General features: G+C 38.1%; 1 protein-coding gene across 1 annotated transcript in view; it reads left to right on the plus strand.

Moving 5' to 3' along the window:
• Positions 1-19,459, plus strand: part of LOC127655860 (eukaryotic translation initiation factor 3 subunit E-A) — a 51,263-nt gene extending 31,804 nt beyond the window's left edge. The window contains exons 9-13 of the mRNA XM_052143883.1: positions 1,403-1,504; positions 9,334-9,443; positions 16,709-16,811; positions 17,232-17,366; positions 18,215-19,459. Of these exons, the coding sequence (XP_051999843.1) occupies positions 1,403-1,504; positions 9,334-9,443; positions 16,709-16,811; positions 17,232-17,366; positions 18,215-18,253 (489 nt within the window). The 3' untranslated portion in view covers positions 18,254-19,459. The remainder of the gene's footprint in view (positions 1-1,402; positions 1,505-9,333; positions 9,444-16,708; positions 16,812-17,231; positions 17,367-18,214) is intronic.
• The last annotated feature ends 216 nt before the right edge of the window (positions 19,460-19,675 follow it).

The following is a 19,675-nucleotide window of genomic DNA, read 5'->3' on the forward strand; positions in this document are numbered from 1 at the left end:
ATATGCTGTAGCTACGTGAAGCTTACACCATAGGTTAGACGCAGAAGTATAATTCGGCCTTAACACTATAGAGAAATGAGCTGCACATATAAAGTAAATGCAATCAGCAGCTCATGCAGACTATTTATTAATTAAATTAAGTTGTAGCCTTTATGGTTTGATAAACTTATTACATCATATCACAGTATTTAGATTTTCTTAGATTTCTCACAACTTTCTCCTTTCATGGTTACTCAAGCATCTATGGTATTTAGATTCAGGGATGACCCAGAGACTACCACGTAATGTCCCATACGGGCCTCTTCTCAAGGGACTCTACCAAGTCTTTCAGCTCAGGGATGTTTATAGACATGGGACATTAGGCAGAGGTTGTGCTCATTATTGTCTGCTTTGACAGAAAATAGCCCCTCTTGGACTTGATGGGGACATACTGTAAAAATAACATCCAGGTTATTAAAGGGATAGTTCACCCTAAAAAAACAAAATTCAGTGATCGTATACTTGAACTCATGTTGCATAAATTTAGTCAGGATGACTTATGTGCTATATTCCACATCTTCAAGCAACTTTTTGAAAGCTTTTTGTGAGGAACAGACCAAAAATCAAGTTGTTTTTCACTGAACAGCTTGCCTTCTGTCATAGTTTTAAAATCTCGTGTACACCTTTCAAGACACATGAGAACATGTAGTAAGAACTGTAAGTAAAGGAAAGTGTTACTCTTCTCATTAAAAAACATTCTCATTAAATCGTGCTATTCTTGCATGTGATTCTGAATGTATGCTACTGTAGAATAATGAACTGTCAGCAAATGAACGATCAGCTTGTCCCAATTATGCAAATAAATGTAACTAAGTTTTTGTAACTGCAAGATGAGAGATCACTAATTTGTCATTTAGACAAATGAGACTCAAGCATTTATATTGATGATATATATATGTTTTTCTTTGTGTTTTTAGGAAGTTAAAAATGATGATTTTTATGCTTATTTTTGCGAGATTTTGGCAAGCTGTGATGGTTAATATGCTATTTTTTTGATGCCAGAACTGTTTTTGTGATACAGTTTAGAGGTTCAGCTTTTTTTTTTTTTACCAATATTGAATGAAAACTAGATTATTAATTGCTTACCAAATGTTGGAATTCTGCAATGCCTCGAGGGATAAACAACTTATCACTTCTGCTTATAATGTGAAATGTATTTGTCAATAAAAGAATGACATGCATGTCATCGAATACATTTACGAGATACATTTTTTTGCCATTTTCAATTATTATTTCGCTCTGTGCGTCCTGCTTTGTGAACCGGTGTAGCTGCCGTAGTTGATTGCAGAAGATTCATTTTTGGCTGAAGTCTCCCTTTAACAACAATTTTGCTATCATTTTTGTTTTGTTCTCTTCCTTTTAGGAGTCATACACCTACAAAGATCCTATCACAGAGTTTGTGGAGTGTCTGTATGTGAACTTCGACTTTGACAGTGCTCAGAAGAAGCTGAGAGAGTGTGAGGCGGTAAGTTCCAGCTGTCTTTTCCCTTTACCTTTTTACTAGCTTGTTTCTCAGTTTGTCCTTAAAAGCATGACACACCCTTCTCTTTATAGGCTAAAAGGGACTCGCCACGGCCTTATGCTATGTTCCTGTTTTTCAAAAGCATAATATTGGTTCTCTCCCGTTATACCCCAATCTTTTCATAAAAGATTCTATTAGCGAAACAGTTTGGAAAGATGAAAGGTGTTGAGCTCATCCTTCTCTTGTCTGGCAACAAAAATGGCCTTTAACTTTCTAATGAACATTGATGATGGCTTAATTACCCAAATGATGAGTTGTGATGACATCACACAGAGTCTCTGACCTCTGATTGGGCAGAGTCGTCCTCTGAACTTTCCCAGAACTGGTGATGGTCATTATGGATGCCATGTGTCACTTTTGTGCAGCCACAAACAGCCTTTCCTTATTTTGCAGGCCCTGAAAGGGGTCTTAAAGTTAGGCGGTCCCGGCGTGCCACAGTGTCATGGACAGCTGTGGATGTTAGCCCCACTAAGAGCCTCTGACTCACCATTTGTCATGTTTTTATGATAGCCAGTAATTGTCAGATCAGTGGGACGGTTAACAAGAAGTGCTTTTGGTGTGCAGAGGCGAACACACGCTCTGGAAAGAGCTTTCTGTGGTATGGACAAGCCAGTGATCTGTATTATTGTTCTTGTTTATAAATGGCCTTCTGTAATGGTCACTTCATCAGTTTTCACCCTTGCCCTGCTGTGTCATTCTTTCTGTTTTTCTAGTTTAAGTCTTGACTTCTGAACGGAAAACAACACTGACATGGAGCAACAAACTAGTTAATCCAAAATTGGAAATTCTGTCATTATTTACTCATGTTGTTACAAATACACATGACTTTGTTCTGTGGAACACAAAATACGTATTTTTTGGGGTAATGTACTCTTTTACTTGCAGTTAACCATGAATTCAAGCAATTAAAGCTTAAAAACAAAATGCAGAAGCACCACAGAAGTATCATAAACTTGGCCCGTGTGACTTGTGCACTATATTCAAAGTCTTTTAAAGCCATACAATAGCTTTGTGTTAGGAAAAAAACATTTCCAGTGAGTTTCTAGAAGTAAGTCCATTTATCACAGAACGGATCATTTAGAGCAATATTGTGAACACGGATCATTTGATAAATTCTGACTTAAAAGAATGATTAATTCACAAATTGGACAGTAATTTCTCTCATTAACCTGTTTTTGGTCTGTTCATCACACAAAGCTGTGTGGTGTTTGACTTCTGAAGACTTTGAGTAGCACATAAGTGTGATCAACTCTTATAATACTTACATTACAATTGCTTTTGTGTCTTTTTAGAAGCTTGAATGCTGTAGTTCCCAGTCATTGTTATTGCATGGAAAATGTATCTATATTTAGTTTTATTGCTAATATAAAATCCTTTTGTTAGACCTTTTTTCACTTCAGTATGTTGGCTTTATAATCACCGTAGTGCAGGAGTACTGTTTAGAAAAAGATAACGAGCAATGCTGGTGCGGCACTGAGTTTTGTTTGCCATTCTAACCCTGGAAAACATTACTTATTTACATAAATTTGTTTGGTAAACTGCCACAAAAACATCTTGGCCAAATTTTAATCAGCATGAAAAAGTATTTTACTTTGAATGAGAATGTATTTAGAAGTCTCAGGGTGATAAAAGCCAGAAATTTCCTTAAGGCGCATTCTTGCTTGCAGTAAACACATTACATTACAAGGATTCATCCCAAGCGTAATTAGCTTGAGTGCCTTTTGCCTAGTGTGCACTTATGTTGAAGCTCTTAAAAGGTCATTCCTATTCGCTAAATTATTATGAATTCAAAGACTAATTGTACTGCCCTTTGCCACAGCCCAAAATAAACCTTAATTTAGAAACAAGCACCTCATATGTTAAATAGCAGACTTTTTATAGAAGAATGAAATAAAGAATAACCCAGCCTAACACTGAAATGGGAACCTTCCTAAAACACTGACATGATTTATAAACATTTACTCTTTTGAGAGTGCAGAATTGATCAGGCCAGATGTTTTTCATTTTTGACGTTTCGCTTCAAGAAGCAAAGAAGAAAACGAGACTAAAATCACCAGGAGTCATGCGTTTTTTGGGGGTCTTTGCAGGTCCAACTGATCAAGTAATTTGGGAGATATCCATTACACTTTGCATGCTCTGAGACCAGGTCTTACAAGAGTAGTAGTAGTAATTAGCACACCTGCATCTGCGAGATCTGCAAAAGCCCTCTGGCTACTGGATCTCCAGAACCATGCGTGTTCTACTGCAAGAACTCAAGTCCAGGCACTGAGTAAATGGCCAATAATTAGTCATGACCCTGATTATGAAAGCCTGAGGCATTATCAAGATCACAAGCTTTAAAAACAAGACTTAAACTTTGGCATGTGAGCATAACTGGTTAGGCTCAGCTGTATGTCAGCTCTAAATGTTTGCAAATTTACAAAGCTGGTTGAATGGAGACATGGACAATAAGAGTTACCCATTTCAAACTGCCCAAGGCTTTTCCTGTTGGACTGCAAAAGACTCGCAACTCATCAGACCTTCTGCTCTCAATCGCCTTTACTCGTACAAAAACAAACATAATCTCATCTTCAAATGAGTACCAACATACTTTTGAGGTGTAACGCCCGTTTCACACATACTCCGTGTGCAGTGCGTATGCGGTACGTATGCGGTGCATATACGGTACAGGAGCAGCACGCGCTATAGTGCTTTCACATATGTTGCGTTTGCAGTGCGCTACTGATCCGCAGTTTCTGTGTGCCACAAAATCAGAAATGTGTAAGGAATTTTGATTTTAAACCCAAACGTTAAATTTGAGATTGTTTAAGGCATTGAAACAGTATGAAAATTCATTTTAATCATTGTGATTCTTTGTTTTACATGTAGTTCGAGTTGAAGAAAAGCTATCGCGCTATATCTGTTGCTAAGAAGGAGAAAAATGAGACGCATTTGCGTTCACTCTGTCTTTTTTTTTAGGGTAAAAAATCATATAGGATGGCATTTTGCAACTTTTGGGACTATAATCATACATTTTTGTTTTTCTTGACCCTGTAATTTAGTAACTGTAGAACACATTAACTGAAATTATGCGTATATGATGAAATGATTACAGTTTCTTGTCAATCTATGTCTATTTTAATGTGAACAATGCGCTGCCACTTTAATTCAGTGCGGTGCAGCACAGCAAAAATAGACTCGGTGCGTAAACGATCGCTGCACTGCTGTATACGCACCACAACTGGAACGGATCGACGGACTGCATCCGCGTGCAGTGTAAAAGCTCTAACCTGTTAACATGGGTACGGAAAAAAATATGCACCGCATACGCACTGCAAACGGAGTATGTGTGAAACGGGCGTAATAGAAGTATTGGCACTCCCTTGAATAGAGTACGAATTATTGCCTGAAACTATCATGAAATAAAGCTAAATTTTGTTTATTTTTTTAGCTAAGTGGCAGTGAGTGGAGGTGCTTAACCTTCAGACATGTTGTTTGTCTACCTTATTTTTGCCATTTTCTTTCATAGCATATACATACGTGTTTGTTCCCTGATATCAAAATGTAGGGCTATGTTTGATTACAGTTTAAACTCATAATTTGTGTTTATTCACTATTCTCATTATTAAAGAAAAACTCCTTCACAAAAAATACTTTTTATAAGTTGAAATCTAGTTACTTAGTGTTGATTTAATGATTATCAAATGTATCTTTATTAAAGTCCTTTAAAATGACTATTTGTGGAAAGTGCCTATTAGCTTGATATGTTTATGTGCTGTTGGCCTTAATAAATAAATTGTGTGTGTGTGTATATATATATATTATTATTATTTTTTTATTAATTAATTATCAGGGCTCCAGACTAACTTCTTTTGCACTTTAGCCCCTAACTGAAAATTTAGGGGCGCACACCTTAAATCGACCTGCAACGCTATTATTCACATTTTACTAAAATTTATAATCCAGCAGTCAAACTCGCGTGAGCAATGTGAGGCGACTATTTTCTTCACGTTGTGATGAGTGTGACGCCACAAAAGCGAGACACGCGAGTGTAGATGACGTTACCCACACAGTTGACTAATCACTCACGGACCCAACTCTGGCAGAGTTGCTCCCTCCTCATTTTTCAACGTGAAATCAACTAAATAAAATGTCGTCAGATTTGTAAGTCGCACACGTGCGAGTAGTTGAAAAAACAAATACTTGCACGGTCTCAAAAAAATAGTCACAAAATGCGACCATTTGGTTTCAGTCTGGAGCCCTGATTATGTTGCAGATATGCATAATAACAATCCATTTTGTATATTTAATTTTCATAATGTTACATTTAGACTGGAATAGGGAATAGATAAGTAATTTATGGAACGTTGTTTACAGACAATTTATTGCATAATATCAATTTCCAATGGCTCCAGAGTTTCTGCAGAATTCTGATTCAGTCCAACTGGACACAGTCCTAGATCTGTAGAGACTGACCGCATAAGTGATTTGGGTTTTTCCACGAGCTGAGGATCATCATGTTGCTTATTTTGCATTGTGACTACCTTATCATGCTTATCCAGTCAGCTTTTGCAATTTTTTCTTCTTCAGTTTGATCCATCTCAGAGGAGAAGGGAAGGGGCCTTTTGGGTTCATAATGGGTATGCTGGTGTGCATAAAACATAGACACAACCTAGTATATAGGAGTGTTTTCAATTGTTTTAAAGACCAGATAAAAAACTAAAAGAAAACAGCACTTTAAATTCCAGTAAGTGGAGCTTCTATTTTTTTCGTACTTTTACAAAATTATTGTAGCCCCGTTCTCCCCCTCTTACTCTCCAAAAAACCTTGACCATAATTATAGCACTTACTTTAGCTGTGTTATCAGGTTAAAGATAAGACAATTGTCAATGATGAAATGTGTGTTGGCTGATAGGGCCATGGCCATGTAGTTGGGATTTCTTCAAGCAGAACCACGGAGATAGTAGCTCTCAAAGGAGGGGCCATGTGTGTTGACTAGTCTTAGACCCTGGACGAGGACTGTACATGAACCATGCAGGGACAGCAGGGGCTCACACATGTCTTCAGCTGTGTGGAATGCACAGCACTATTTGCTTTTTGACTGTGCACCATGTGAGAGCAAAGTAAGGGCACACCTAATCCTCTGCAGAAGGTTTGTGTGTTGTAGGGATTGGTCATGGTCCAAAAAAGGTTGACTAGTTTATCTATTTTTATCTTGTAAAATATTTATTAATTAGCCTTATCTTATGTATACTCACTGAGCACTTTATTAGGAACACTATGGTCCTTATAAAGTGTCCGACGTGGTCTTCTGCTGTTGTAGCTGATCAAAGTTTGACATGTTGTGCATTCTGAGATGCTATACTACTCACTATAATTATTGATTGGTTATCTGAGTTACCGTTGCCTTTCTGTGAGCTCGAACCAGTCTGGACATTGTCTATTGACCTCTTTCATCAACTAGGCATTTCCGACCGCAGAACTGCCGCTCACTGGATATTTTTTGTTTTTGGCACCATTCTGAGGAAACTCTAGAGACTGTTGTGTGTGGAAAAATCCCAGGAGATCAGCAGTTAGAGATCATCTGGCATCAACAGTCATGCCACGGTGACATGTCACTAAAATAAATCTATTTTTTTCCTCATTCTGATGGTTAATGTGAACATTAATTTTAGCTCCTGAACTGTATCTGCGTGATTTTATGCATTTTACTGCTGACACACAATTGGCTGATTATATAATCACATGAATACATTTGTGTACAGGTGTTCCTAATAAAGTGCTTAGTGAGTGTATACTTTTGTGTAGATTTTAAGCAGTAGTGTTTTAATTGGTGCATTGACAGCTTGCTGTGCTTTAGCTGTTAGACAGTTTAAAATGCTCTTGTTTTAAATTAATCACCTTTAAAGCATTGCCGCTACAGCCATAGTCCTTCAGACTAATGTCTTTGGGCGTTTTTTTGAAAAACAAAAAATTTTTGCATGTGCCATAAATGTTGCATTTTGAAGGCACGTGTCATGTTAAAAATAGTTAAATCTTTTAAAACCATGTCTTGATTCTGTTGCATTCTGTTGTGTTCTGTCTACAGCCGTGGCCAAAACTATTGGCAGTCACATCAATTTTGTGTTTCGCAAAGTTTTCTGCTTCAGTTGTTGTGGTGTTGATTTCACATTGTTCTAGATTATTGTGCATCAGATGCATTTTAAATAATTGCAAAAACCCAAATGTCACTTTTTTGGCCCTGGCACAAAATGACCAGCTAACATAATTTCACTCATCATATCATAGCAGCACCTGGAAAGTGTGAACAAGTACTAGTCAGGTGAAATCACTATCCTTCTGATTAGATTATAAGAGCAGTCTGATTGCTATAAAAGGAGGAAAGAAGTGCTTCCAATCATTGTGTTCTTCACAATGTTACTTCTAAAGAAAGACGTTCAGCCATCATTGCTTTGCATCAAAATGGTCTCTCATGCAAGGAAATTGCTGCAAAGAATATTGCACCTGAAATAACCATTTACTGGATCATCTAGAGCTTAAAGGATAGTGGTTCAACTACAGTGAAAAAGGCTTCAGGACGAAATTTTGGATCCGTGGCCAGGCAACTCCCCAGATCTTAATCTCATAGAGAACCTGTGGTCAATCCTCAAAAGGCAAGTGGACAAGCAGAAGCCCACAAATTGTGATCAACTCTGAGCACTAATAAGGCAAGAATGGATCACCATCAGTCAGGATTTGGCCCAGAAGCTGATATTATGAAGAACAAGGGTCAACAATGTAAATATTGGCATATATTGAATATTTTTGCCAATAAAAGCCTTTAAAACTTTAAATAATTAAATGCTTTTCATTGTTTTCCAGTATACCATAGAAACATGTGAAAAAATAATCTACTAATACTGAAGCAGCAAACTTTGCAAAACACAAAATGTATGTCACTGCCAATACTTTTGGCCACGGCTTTTGAGATGCTTTTGAATGTAAGAACGTGTGTTTTATGTAATCGAACCACATATAGTGTGTATAATGATTGGTGCCAGGTGAACATGAAACCAACCTTTTTTATAGAGTACTTCAAGACCGATTAGTCCAAAATTCGTTCATGCAACCCACCCACTAGTCAATTTTGAAAACATGTACTGTAGCTTTGCACATCCCTAGTACACGTTGATCAGAGCTCAGCTGATCTGCACGTCTGAGATTGATAGTAGACGGTAGTTGAGATGTTTGAAAGCAGTGGCACTGTAAATTGGCTCCACCACGCAGCCTGGTGGACCCTGTGGCAACAGGCAAGACAAACGGCGATAAGTCACAGCCACTGTGGTGAGTTCGGTGGCTGGCTCTGTTCCTGCCTCGTTTCATGTGGGACTTGTGAAATTCCAAGATCTGTGGTTATTTTAAAGTGCTGAGAATGACCCCAGCCATGTCTTCCTTTTTTTTTTTTTTTTTACAGATAAGGGTTTTCTACTATGAGAATTGCATTTAACACTTCCCTATGTGTGTTACCTGAAGGCCTCCCTTGCCATAACCTAGAGCTATGCATTAATTTTACTTTAGTTTGGGTTGCTTTTGGCATTTTCCCCTACCATTATTCCCCAACATGTTGCTCTTACAAGACCCTGGACAAAGAGGAACTGTTTTTATTTCAGTTTTGAGTTTATTTAAATTCTGCTTATTGGCCTTGTTTAACTGCAGACTTTTCTAACTGCAGAATTTTTTTTGTGTTCCATTTGAAGATTTGGAAATAACAATCCTGTAACAATGTCTAATGTTATTGTTTGAATCTTTTGAAGGTGCTGGTGAATGATTTTTTCTTGGTGGCATGTCTTGAGGACTTCATTGAAAATGCTCGTCTTTTTATCTTTGAGACCTTCTGCAGAATTCACCAGTGCATCAGTATAAGGTAAGAGATGATGTTTCAACTGGCTAAAACCTCCAAAGAATAGGAAGACTTCAATGGCAAGACTTGAGAAATACCAAAGAGTACTTTGATATGAAAGGAGCAGCATTAATTTGGCTGTTGCTGTATAGTGTATTTGGACACTTGAGCTATAATAATTCATTGCATTTGATAAAACATCAAACCAAGTGGCATTTATTTAAAATATATTTTTTATATATGTATATAAAATGTAAACAAATAATTTCACAAAGAAGGTCTCAGATTATAAAACAATAGAAAATTAAAACAATTGTAGTTTTTGCCCTTTCTGGTCATCAAAGTTTTTGGAACGTTCCATAGTTAATGTGCAAACTACTTGAAGGGAGCCAACTTCATACAACCAACTGGTTAAAAGTCATTGCAAAAATGGTTAACAAAAGTCAAGATTGATGAAAGAGAACCATTTGTTAGCAAATTACACTTGGTTTGATATTTTGTATCTATTGCAGTGACATTCAGACATTAGTCCAAATTAGTACTATTTTGGACCTTAATGGTCCAAAATAAATGCATGTATAATGCAACGCATCATTTATATTACATTATGAATTTTAAAATTGGCCCATTGATGAATGAATTGTCAGGAATGATCAAAAAAGAAAACCGAGAAGGTAGAATGTCTGAAAATGTGTCCACAATGTGGGAACGCTTCCTGTTTCCTGTCTTTCATTCCCACTCCACTCTGATAAGTTTTTATTACCCAGTGTGCTGGAGGAAGCTTGTCCAGAGACCGGCTGCCAGCACCTCAATCTCACACATGCAGACACGCATTCAGAACCAGACATCGCAGGCACATCCACCCATCTGTTTCGAAGCATGTCTAAAGGGTCTACATATTGGCCCTTAGGAGGATTTTAATGGCTATGCGGATAATACAGCAAATCTGTCTTTTCTAAGTGCCCTCCCCAACACTTGTCCATTGCGACATGTTACGTCCTCATCAGGACAAAAATGTAATGGCGTTTAAAAGTTGAAGTGTTTACTGTCTTTGCCATTAGTTGCACCAAATGGAACTGCAATAATACTTATATTTTTCAAAGAGGTTTCCCCAAACACTCCCCTGGATTTCCGTCGGGCAAACAGAATGGGCTCATGAGATGAACCAAACTCAAGCCATTGGTTGAGCCCATTTTGCTGTTTAGGGTTGGTCGGGATGCTCAATCAAATAGATCAATATTTTGATAGCACTACAGTGTTTAAACTTTTTTTGGGAAAAATAACCTTTAATTGACTCCTATTTGTCTGCATTTTGAGCTGGTGAAAGTATTGTAACATTGAAAACATTATACACTTCAGCATTAACAAAACCAGGACATTTATATCCATGTTAATTTGTTTCACAGGTAACAGAAATATTACAAAAACAAATATTGCCATAATTTAACAGATTAAAGGGAAAAGTTAAGCAACATTTATGGTATTCATGTGGTCCATTGACACACTGTTAAAATAACAATGACACTGTTTTTGACACTCCTCATAGACTTAACAGTCTTTGTTTGGCTAAATGCGGCAGGTGTTTTACCGCCACTTTACTCTGGTTACGTTTTTTTTTTTTTTTATTGGCCCATTTACGGTATTTATAAGGCATTGTAGGTTTTTCAGAGAAGACACGCAAGATGCCACCAAGATTTTCCAGTGGTGGAAAAGTGGTCTGCATGGAGAGGAAGGTTTGGGCGGGTGTCACTGGTTTCCCTCTGCCTGGTTCCTTTTAGCCTTCCAATGAAAGAGTACAGAGCCGAGAGGCCGCATTGCCCTCCTGCCTGTTTAAAGAGCTTTTCATAACTAGTAGTCTTTTGAGCATCTGTCCCACATTCTTTTTCCTGTCACAACCTCTTTTTCCTGTCACAAAAAGCACTTGACAGTGACTGGAGATTTGCTAACAGGTTGCATCTACCTCAGGACATTTACGACATCCTGTAATTCCTGAAGGGTCCGTGTTCACATATGCACACACTCACTCGACACCACTTTATCGCATACAACATTTGATTTAAAAAAACAAAAAGCCCAACTGTAACATGTTTTTTTTGTTTTCTTTTTCTCTCTTTTTTTTCTGTTTGCCTTTTTTAAAAGTATCATCTAGATGTGCAAAAATATCAGCTCTGTTCCAAAACATAGTGAGCCTATATTGGCAACGGCATTCTAAGGGGCTGTTCACACCAAATTTATTTTTGCATCCATCCGGGCCTTTTCCCAATTGTTTTTTTTGTAAATGCTAGGCTAGGTCTTTGACTGCTGCACTGTGTCTTGCTTTTTTTAGCTGCATTTTTATATGGAGTGTCAAGAAAAAAATAAATAAAAATGCATCAAGAAATCTGCATTCTCTTATATTTGTTACGCTGTTACAAGGTTTTCTTTTGCGCACAATCGTGTTGATTGGCCCCTAAGATAGCACGCTAATGATCACGTTACCTGATAAGCAAATGGTTTGTAACACTACATAGTAATTCTGCGCAACACACTAACAACGCTCCGCAAGGGAAACTCATAGGTTTGACATTCTAAGAAACATAATTAATTGGCACACACATTGTTTTGGTAATTATTGGGTAAAATAATACATTTTTAATGACAACATTTCTCTCGACTTGTCTGTGCTTATTATGCCTATTAAGGTTTTGGAACCAAGGAAGAGTTTAGGACTTGGAAATCTGTTATTTATTTTCGAAGAAGTACAACCACACACACACACACACCTAGTGATCAAAAACAAGCCACCCCAAGTCTGCACACTATTTCCATGCTTCATTGTACAGTCTAATTGCTCTGCATTTTCAGACCTGTATAAAACGGAGTAGGGCCATAGTCAAGGTTGAAACATGGAATGCAATCGGGGTCTGTCCAAATCTCCAGTTGCAGATAGTCTGGAATTGATTTGGAGCCTTGGGTCTCTTTTGGCAGTCTTGTTGCAATTGAATCCATTTTCATGTCGACGGTGACAAAGTTAATGCTGAACTAGGAAACTGAATTGTGATTGCTGTTTATCTGTTCAAGTTAGTGGCTTATAGGAGTCGACCGAAAGATGTATTGTCAGACTAATGAAATTATAGGGGATTCAAATAAATCCTTCGGTTGATTTATAAGTGCATGTCATTGGTACTGTACACAGAAGCTCTCTGCAGTTAATTTTGAATCTTATGGCAATTTTCTTTGTTTTTGTTTTTTGCAACATCTTTACAGCTGTGATAATATTTGCCTGTTTTTGCCCTCAGCGTACCGACATAAAAAAGCATAAAAACAAATCTACAAATGACTACATATATAAGATATTTGCGAGAAGACTCTTTGAAATGTGATTTTAAGGCTTGCTATTATGGATAATGGTATTTACCTTTGTTTCTTTTCCTCAAGGACTTTTTGTTTTCCATAATTACAATCTCAATTTTGCATTGATTTGATCTGATGATGTGGTAGTTTTTTCATTTGCCAAATTATACATTGAGTGAGACTCGTCCAGATCAATTTATCCATTTGTGTGGACTTGGTTATACTTTCAAATATCAATGAACATCTTAAAACCCTGCATTTCCTTATCAGGGTTGCTGCAGAGTTTTTAAAATCAAATTTAAGACTTAAGATCTTTTTCAAGACCTGAACAAAAAATATTTATACTGTGTATCCCCATACCAAAACAAACTCACACAATCTCTAAATAAATCATGTATCACAGACCCTTACTTAAACAGAGGCACACATTCAATGTGGTCTTAACATCGCTTATCAGTCATGTTATATACAGTATATCATATCAGGTAGGATATACTGTATGCAAGTTTAAAATACCGAAGACATCTTGTCCACATGTAAGATTTAGCTGATACAATAATGTGTTGAAAGGCAATTAATCTGCCAGTAGATTTTTCAAAATTGTAGGCCTAAAATAAATGCAATCAAAATACCAATAACCGGGGGCAGAGAGAGAGAGACAGAGAGAGATGATTCGTAGTGTGTAACTTTTTAGCTTTTAAAGGGTGAAATACACTTGACTCTTATTTTGAAATGTATGCGCTTCACTGCTTACAGCTGCTCATTCAATCAAATAAGAAAAATAAAACATCTTACAATGATCTACATCATATTGGAATATAAACAATTAAAAGTAAACATTGTCATATTTCATCAACACTATATCATCAATAGTTGATCATTAGTGATCGCTTGTCATAAATTTCCAATATGGCCTAATGATTGCAAACTGCTCTGCAACAGCTGGAAACACTCACAAGCCCCCGCATGCTTGGAGAAAATACAACAGTGCCACGTTTTCACTCTGAAGAACCCAGTGCATGCATTTATTTAATTGGTATTCTTTTGAAGTTTGATAATCACATTAGGTCATATCACGATTCCCGTCTTTCTGCCACAATTTATGTTAAGATAATTAAGAATTTCTTTTATCATTTATGATATTTTAAGACTTTTTATGTCCTTAGATTTTGGGGAAACTGAATTTAAGAAATTAAGGATCTGCTGGAACCCTTCATTTAATTTCTTTTTTTATATATATATTTTGAGTGAAAAATGAGGTTTGTTGAATGGAAAGAGGGATCCAGTTTCACTCCAAGCTAAGAAGGAGGGGTAGCTTTAAATGGCCAATTTTTGTTGTTGTGTTTTCATTAGTAAACCCTCTGTTAAAAAGTGTTCTTCTATAGAGCAAGTCTGCTCCATCATAATGTCTTCTCATACAGAATTCACAGTTCAATGTGTATGGCTCCTGGTGTGAGACCGGTTGCACCACTGGCCTGGAATCAGAAATGGACAAACCAACTGCAAGAAGCCAGTACATGGAAGGGGTCGAAATGAAAAATGCCCTTATTGCCCCCCCATCCCCCGGCCACGTCAGGCACTTATGTTTGAGTAGGTCGTTCACCCCACTTCTTTATTTTCCACCAATTACTTCTTTCAGTCTTTGTATATTTTTGTTTCAGTCCAGACATTCATTTATATTAGTGGAAAGCATGTATAAGTTGCTTGCAGAAACAGAATAGTTGTTTTCCTGGGTGAAATACTTCTGGGTGAAATTTGATTAGTGCATGTGGGCTGTTTCATTGCACTGAAGCAGTGGTTGACCTTGGTCTCTGGTTTAAGTTGTCCAGAGGGTCATCTCCCCTAAGAGGAAACCCAATCTTATTTGTTTTTGAGCCAATCTTTGACTCTGGCTTGAGTGACATGTGTCAGCACTTAATCAAATCTGTGAAATAATATTAACTGCCCTCATGGCATTCAGCGGTAGGGCTGGGCGATATAGCTAAATAATTATCTCTAAAATTGTTTGTCTTTTTGATATATTTCTTGTAAAGTATGTATTTGCTCTAAAATGTCTTAAAAAGGTTTCATAGGAACCATAATTTCAACATAACATCTATCTTGCCAAGACGATAAACATGTTTAATGTATTTATCTCTCAAAATGATGGACAGCATTTGCAATTATCTGTCAGTGTATCTACATTTAGATAAATGATGGAACATTTTCAGTTAATGCAACCTTATTGCTACTGAAGTTAAACTGAGAGACTCTATTAAAATATCTGTTTCAACACTATCATGCTCACTAAGAACTCTAGACAAGGAAGGATCACAATTGGACTAATGACAAAGTCTTTAGGAAACTTGAGGACCAAATAAATGCATTAAACGTGCCCTAGTCCACAGGAACTACAGTTAACCAGAACATTAGTTTTAGTTGATTATTGGTCATGTGGTTCTCTTTAAAATCAGTAATTTGGCCGATAAGCAACTATGGGACTTCCACTGATTTTTCTTTAAAAACTTGCATTGTGTATGCTTCACCTCAGACATGATCTAGACTTCTACAGCTATCTAAATTTCCCAGTGTTTTAATTGGTTTCCTGTTCCTTTTCGGCTGTAATTGTTCATCAGTGCACGCCGTGCTTTGCGGAGTGCTTTGGTGCTGCTGAAGAGCTTGGATTTCATGTCCCTACTTTAACCCCTGGAGTCTACAGGCATTGCATTCTCCATTACCAAGTGTCACTGCTTGATGTCGAACATGTGTTAACCATCACCAGCTTGGAACTTGTGATGTGACAACCGGCACATTCGTTGGCGGTTAGCTCTTAAATAATGAGCTTTATGACCAATCTACCCTGTCACACATAATTTTCTAAGGGTTTCACTGGGAGTGAAATGATATAAGCTGTCATCTCTCCCTGTCTCCAGAACATGTTGCCACGGTGGGTGATTGAGTTAACCTTTTACTGTGAAAGCATATTCATTGTTTGGAGCCCAGGTTTAGGCTTTACTTAAAGAACAGAATGGGACAAGCCTGGTCTTTCTGACTAGCCTGAAATAAGGGGATTGCTGCTATGGTAGGGGGAGAAAAGCTTAGCTAAAAGAAAGCTACAAAGGACCAGCTGCAGTTGTAAGATTTTGGATCAAAGAACACAAGGTCCCCTACCTCCACCTTCCTTTGTCAATGACACATCAGTGTCCTGACCAATCACAGAACAGAGGACACACCTGGCTGTTATTTTGGGACAGTGGTGCCAGAATTCAAGGAAATTGTTGGTAGAAGTCATGCTATCTCAATGGTTTAGGACCAGACCATGCCAAGCACTCTGACCAACTTACTATCCAGACTCAATTCATTTAACTGTCATAGTTACCATGTCCCCATACTCATGGACAGACAATTATGTAATTGTATTTCCTTTTTACGTCTAGGGTATACTTCGTTTTTTCATGAGCCACTATATCTTGTGCATAATTGAGCCTATCAAAGTATACTTGTTTGACCGCAGGACAGTACAGATGCGTTTGGCACATATGCACTATGACTACTTTATGATACTGTTTTAGGACAGTCGATGGCAGGTGCAATGTGCACAGATGTAGAATATCCATGTGTCTGGAAAAACTGCGCTGTACACTTACACTCTGCTTATGCTGCTTGCACAGCATGCGAGACGTTGCGGCATACGGAAAACCAAAGTTTACTTTGGCCTTTAGTCTATGTGTGATTAGAATCATGGCCTTGATTACATAATGTAAGGCATTTGTCACTATTAAACAGATTTCTAAATGCTGAGGTATTACAATAAACCCATTATCATCCAGCACTTTCGATCAGCACTTTAAACTTATGCATACACACAAACCCCTTGAGCTTGTTATATACCTCCCAATTTTCACGTAATAACATCAGTGAATATAATGTTCCCCCTCCACCTTAGTTTGTCCTAATGGACTCTGTTTGCCTCTCAGTATGCTGGCCGATAAGCTGAATATGACTCCAGAGGAGGCAGAAAGATGGATCGTCAACCTCATTCGCAATGCCAGGCTGGACGCCAAAATTGACTCCAAACTGGTAAGAGTCTCTCATATTTTATTTCATTCTCATTCCCTGCCTCCCTCCTCGAATAGCAAACGATTGATACAGGCTGCGTTAGTGTCCTTTAATTAGTCCTTTTTGTGTGGGGATTATGTTCTGCTTTAATACTTGGAGGCAATAAAAACCTTTATCTTACTCACTGTATTCGTCCTCGAGGGTTGTAGGACTGTGTCATTGCACTCTTGTAGGAACATTGCATGTCATAATCAAGGAACAAGCCCTCTGATCTTTCAAATCACATGGCATTCTACTGAAATGACCTAGAATTAGCTACTATGTATTTTGAACTCACCGCGGGGAGATGGTGAATGAAGGTCTTTGAATGTCTGTGGGAATAAAAAAAGGAATGGTGTTCCTTTTGATTCAGTCCTGACAGTCTCCTCTTACCTTTGGCAGGGTCACGTGGTGATGGGCAACAACGCTGTTTCACCATATCAGCAGGTGATCGAGAAAACCAAGAGCCTTTCGTTCCGCAGCCAAATGCTGGCCATGAACATCGAAAAGAAGTTGAGCCACACCAACAGGAACGAGGTAAGGGCACCAGAGCATCTCTATCTCTTCATACTTACCCAAGCCCATCCTCTCTTTCGTTCTCATTGCTTTTATCTGATCTCATCTGTTTGTCTTGAGCCCTGTAGTTTACACACACATGATCTATCCAGTGCACATTCTGAAGAATGTTGAACGCAATCAACCCAGAACTGTCTTTACATGGTGTAAACCAGTAAGAGCAAGTTTAACAGAGCCTGCGCTTTCATCATGCCATTTTTCTTCAAAGGGCTAATGACAAGGTAGTGCAGCACAGCCATAAAGAAAGAGGGTCTGAGTCTAGTGACTCAGAGCGCAGCAGAGTAAATAATGCTCACACACCATCACACAACCTTCGATGGACTAAAAGCTGGTGTTACATGCATTTAGGAGTCACCACAGATGTTTTGCTTGGGGTCCAGTCAGTCTCTGTTTGATCTCAGCTATGTATGTGTAACACACTGATTGGCCCACTGAGGCCCACAATGCACATGCCACTACTTCAGGAACTTTGAAGGACAGTTTAAAATAGAATGTTTCAAAATAAAATGTCTCAAATCACATCACTTTACTTTACCAGCAGTAACACACAAACACCACAATGACAAAGGCCATAACACAGTCTTATATTTTGATGTGTAAAAGGTGTGAACTTGTACTTGAACAGCTTGTACTTAAGAAATAATATTGTCTGTAGAACCGCCATGAGATACACTGGATAACATGTTCAATCAACTATAATGAAATGTCTGCCAAATGCATAAATGTAAATGTGATAATGAAATCACCTGTTGTTTCTCTTGATTTTGTGTTGGGATAATGACATATTTGGCTCTCTCTCTTCTATTCAGACTCCAAACTGGGCAGCTCAGGATACTGGCTTTTATTGAGTGGTGCTTTGTGGACCGTACACTTCCATCTTGCTTTCCAGCCTTCCCATACTGCGGCCGAGCATCCTGTTCTCCCTCTCATGTCCTTCAATGGAGTGAGAGAGGGCCTTATTTTTTCACTTGGGGTTCAATACATCTGGTAGTAAATAAAATAAAAACCATTACAAAAACATGTTCAATTCATGCTTGCATTTTATTCCTGGACATTACAAATGGTGGTTGAGGATTAAGTGGTTGTGATCTTTGTGTAATAGATGAAGTTTTAATGTGCTGTGAGTCACAGAGTAGGACAGGGTTTGACTCTTGTGTTTTTACGCCGTTGCACATGCATGCGCCGTAATGATGAATGAGTGTTTAGTCTGCTGCGTTTATGCCACTGTTATGTAGCAGCCCACTCCGCTGCGGCAGACCAGGGAGATGTAAGCGGAGAGGGCACAGAAAGGTGATTGTTCCATCGTTTGTTGTCATATTGGCTGCAAGTTGTCCCCTCTCTTCGCAGATAAGCAAGACAATCAACGTAACGCCCCTCATGACATCTCCCATCTCATCTACTGTGCATAACACCTACGTTCTCTGTCTCTTTGTATCGCTCAATCTATTTTCTATTTCTATCTCTAACTCTTTTAAACACGCGAGAGCTTACAGACACTTCAGGCTGGGATTCGAAGCATGTCTTAATGTCTGCTTTGGTCTCTCTATCAGCTGACATGTTTATGGGCCCTGTCTCTCTGGACGAGTGAAGAGGGGGCTTATAGCTGCCACAGCGCTCAGGCTCTCAGCCAGACATCTAAAACAACTGACGTCACCTTTACTTTCCCAGCGAGCGGAGGAAAGGGGGGGCTAAAGTGATTGGTTTACCGGTCTTTTGCCATGACACATTACGAAAATAAAACCCTCCTAGCCCTTAATTATCACATTCACCTTATGAGTGCTGTCTCAGATGTTGTTTTAGTAAGACATCCAGACCAACAGCAGACGTGCGGCTGAGAAGGTTGTCCACCACAACGTCTGTCACTTCACTTAAAATAAATAAACAAACACCCAAATGAAAGGTCAACATGGGTTTTGGTTTAAGGGCTACATAATTTCCTTTTTGCATTGTTCATTCTGTTTTCCCCCAATGCAAAGGTTAAGGCATTTGTTTAAAACAAGGCCACATAATTAAAATATACACATTTGTTCTCTAATAAAATTTTGCCAGAATTATTCCTTGAATCTTGTCAACTTCATTTTCCTGTTTTGTGCACTTTACAAGAGCAGGCCTATATTGAGAGTAGTTTTTCTGTAATATGATGTATAATTTCTTGCAGTTTAGTATTTAAATGTAAACTAAATGTTATAGTTTACATTTAAAGTAGACCCTAAATATAAATCTAATGTATACTTAAATGTCTCAGTTTCTGTTGTAAATGGTGTTCCCTT

This window comes from Xyrauchen texanus, chromosome 15 (genome assembly GCF_025860055.1).
Source record: "Xyrauchen texanus isolate HMW12.3.18 chromosome 15, RBS_HiC_50CHRs, whole genome shotgun sequence".
In the NCBI taxonomy this organism is placed as follows: domain Eukaryota; kingdom Metazoa; phylum Chordata; class Actinopteri; order Cypriniformes; family Catostomidae; genus Xyrauchen; species Xyrauchen texanus.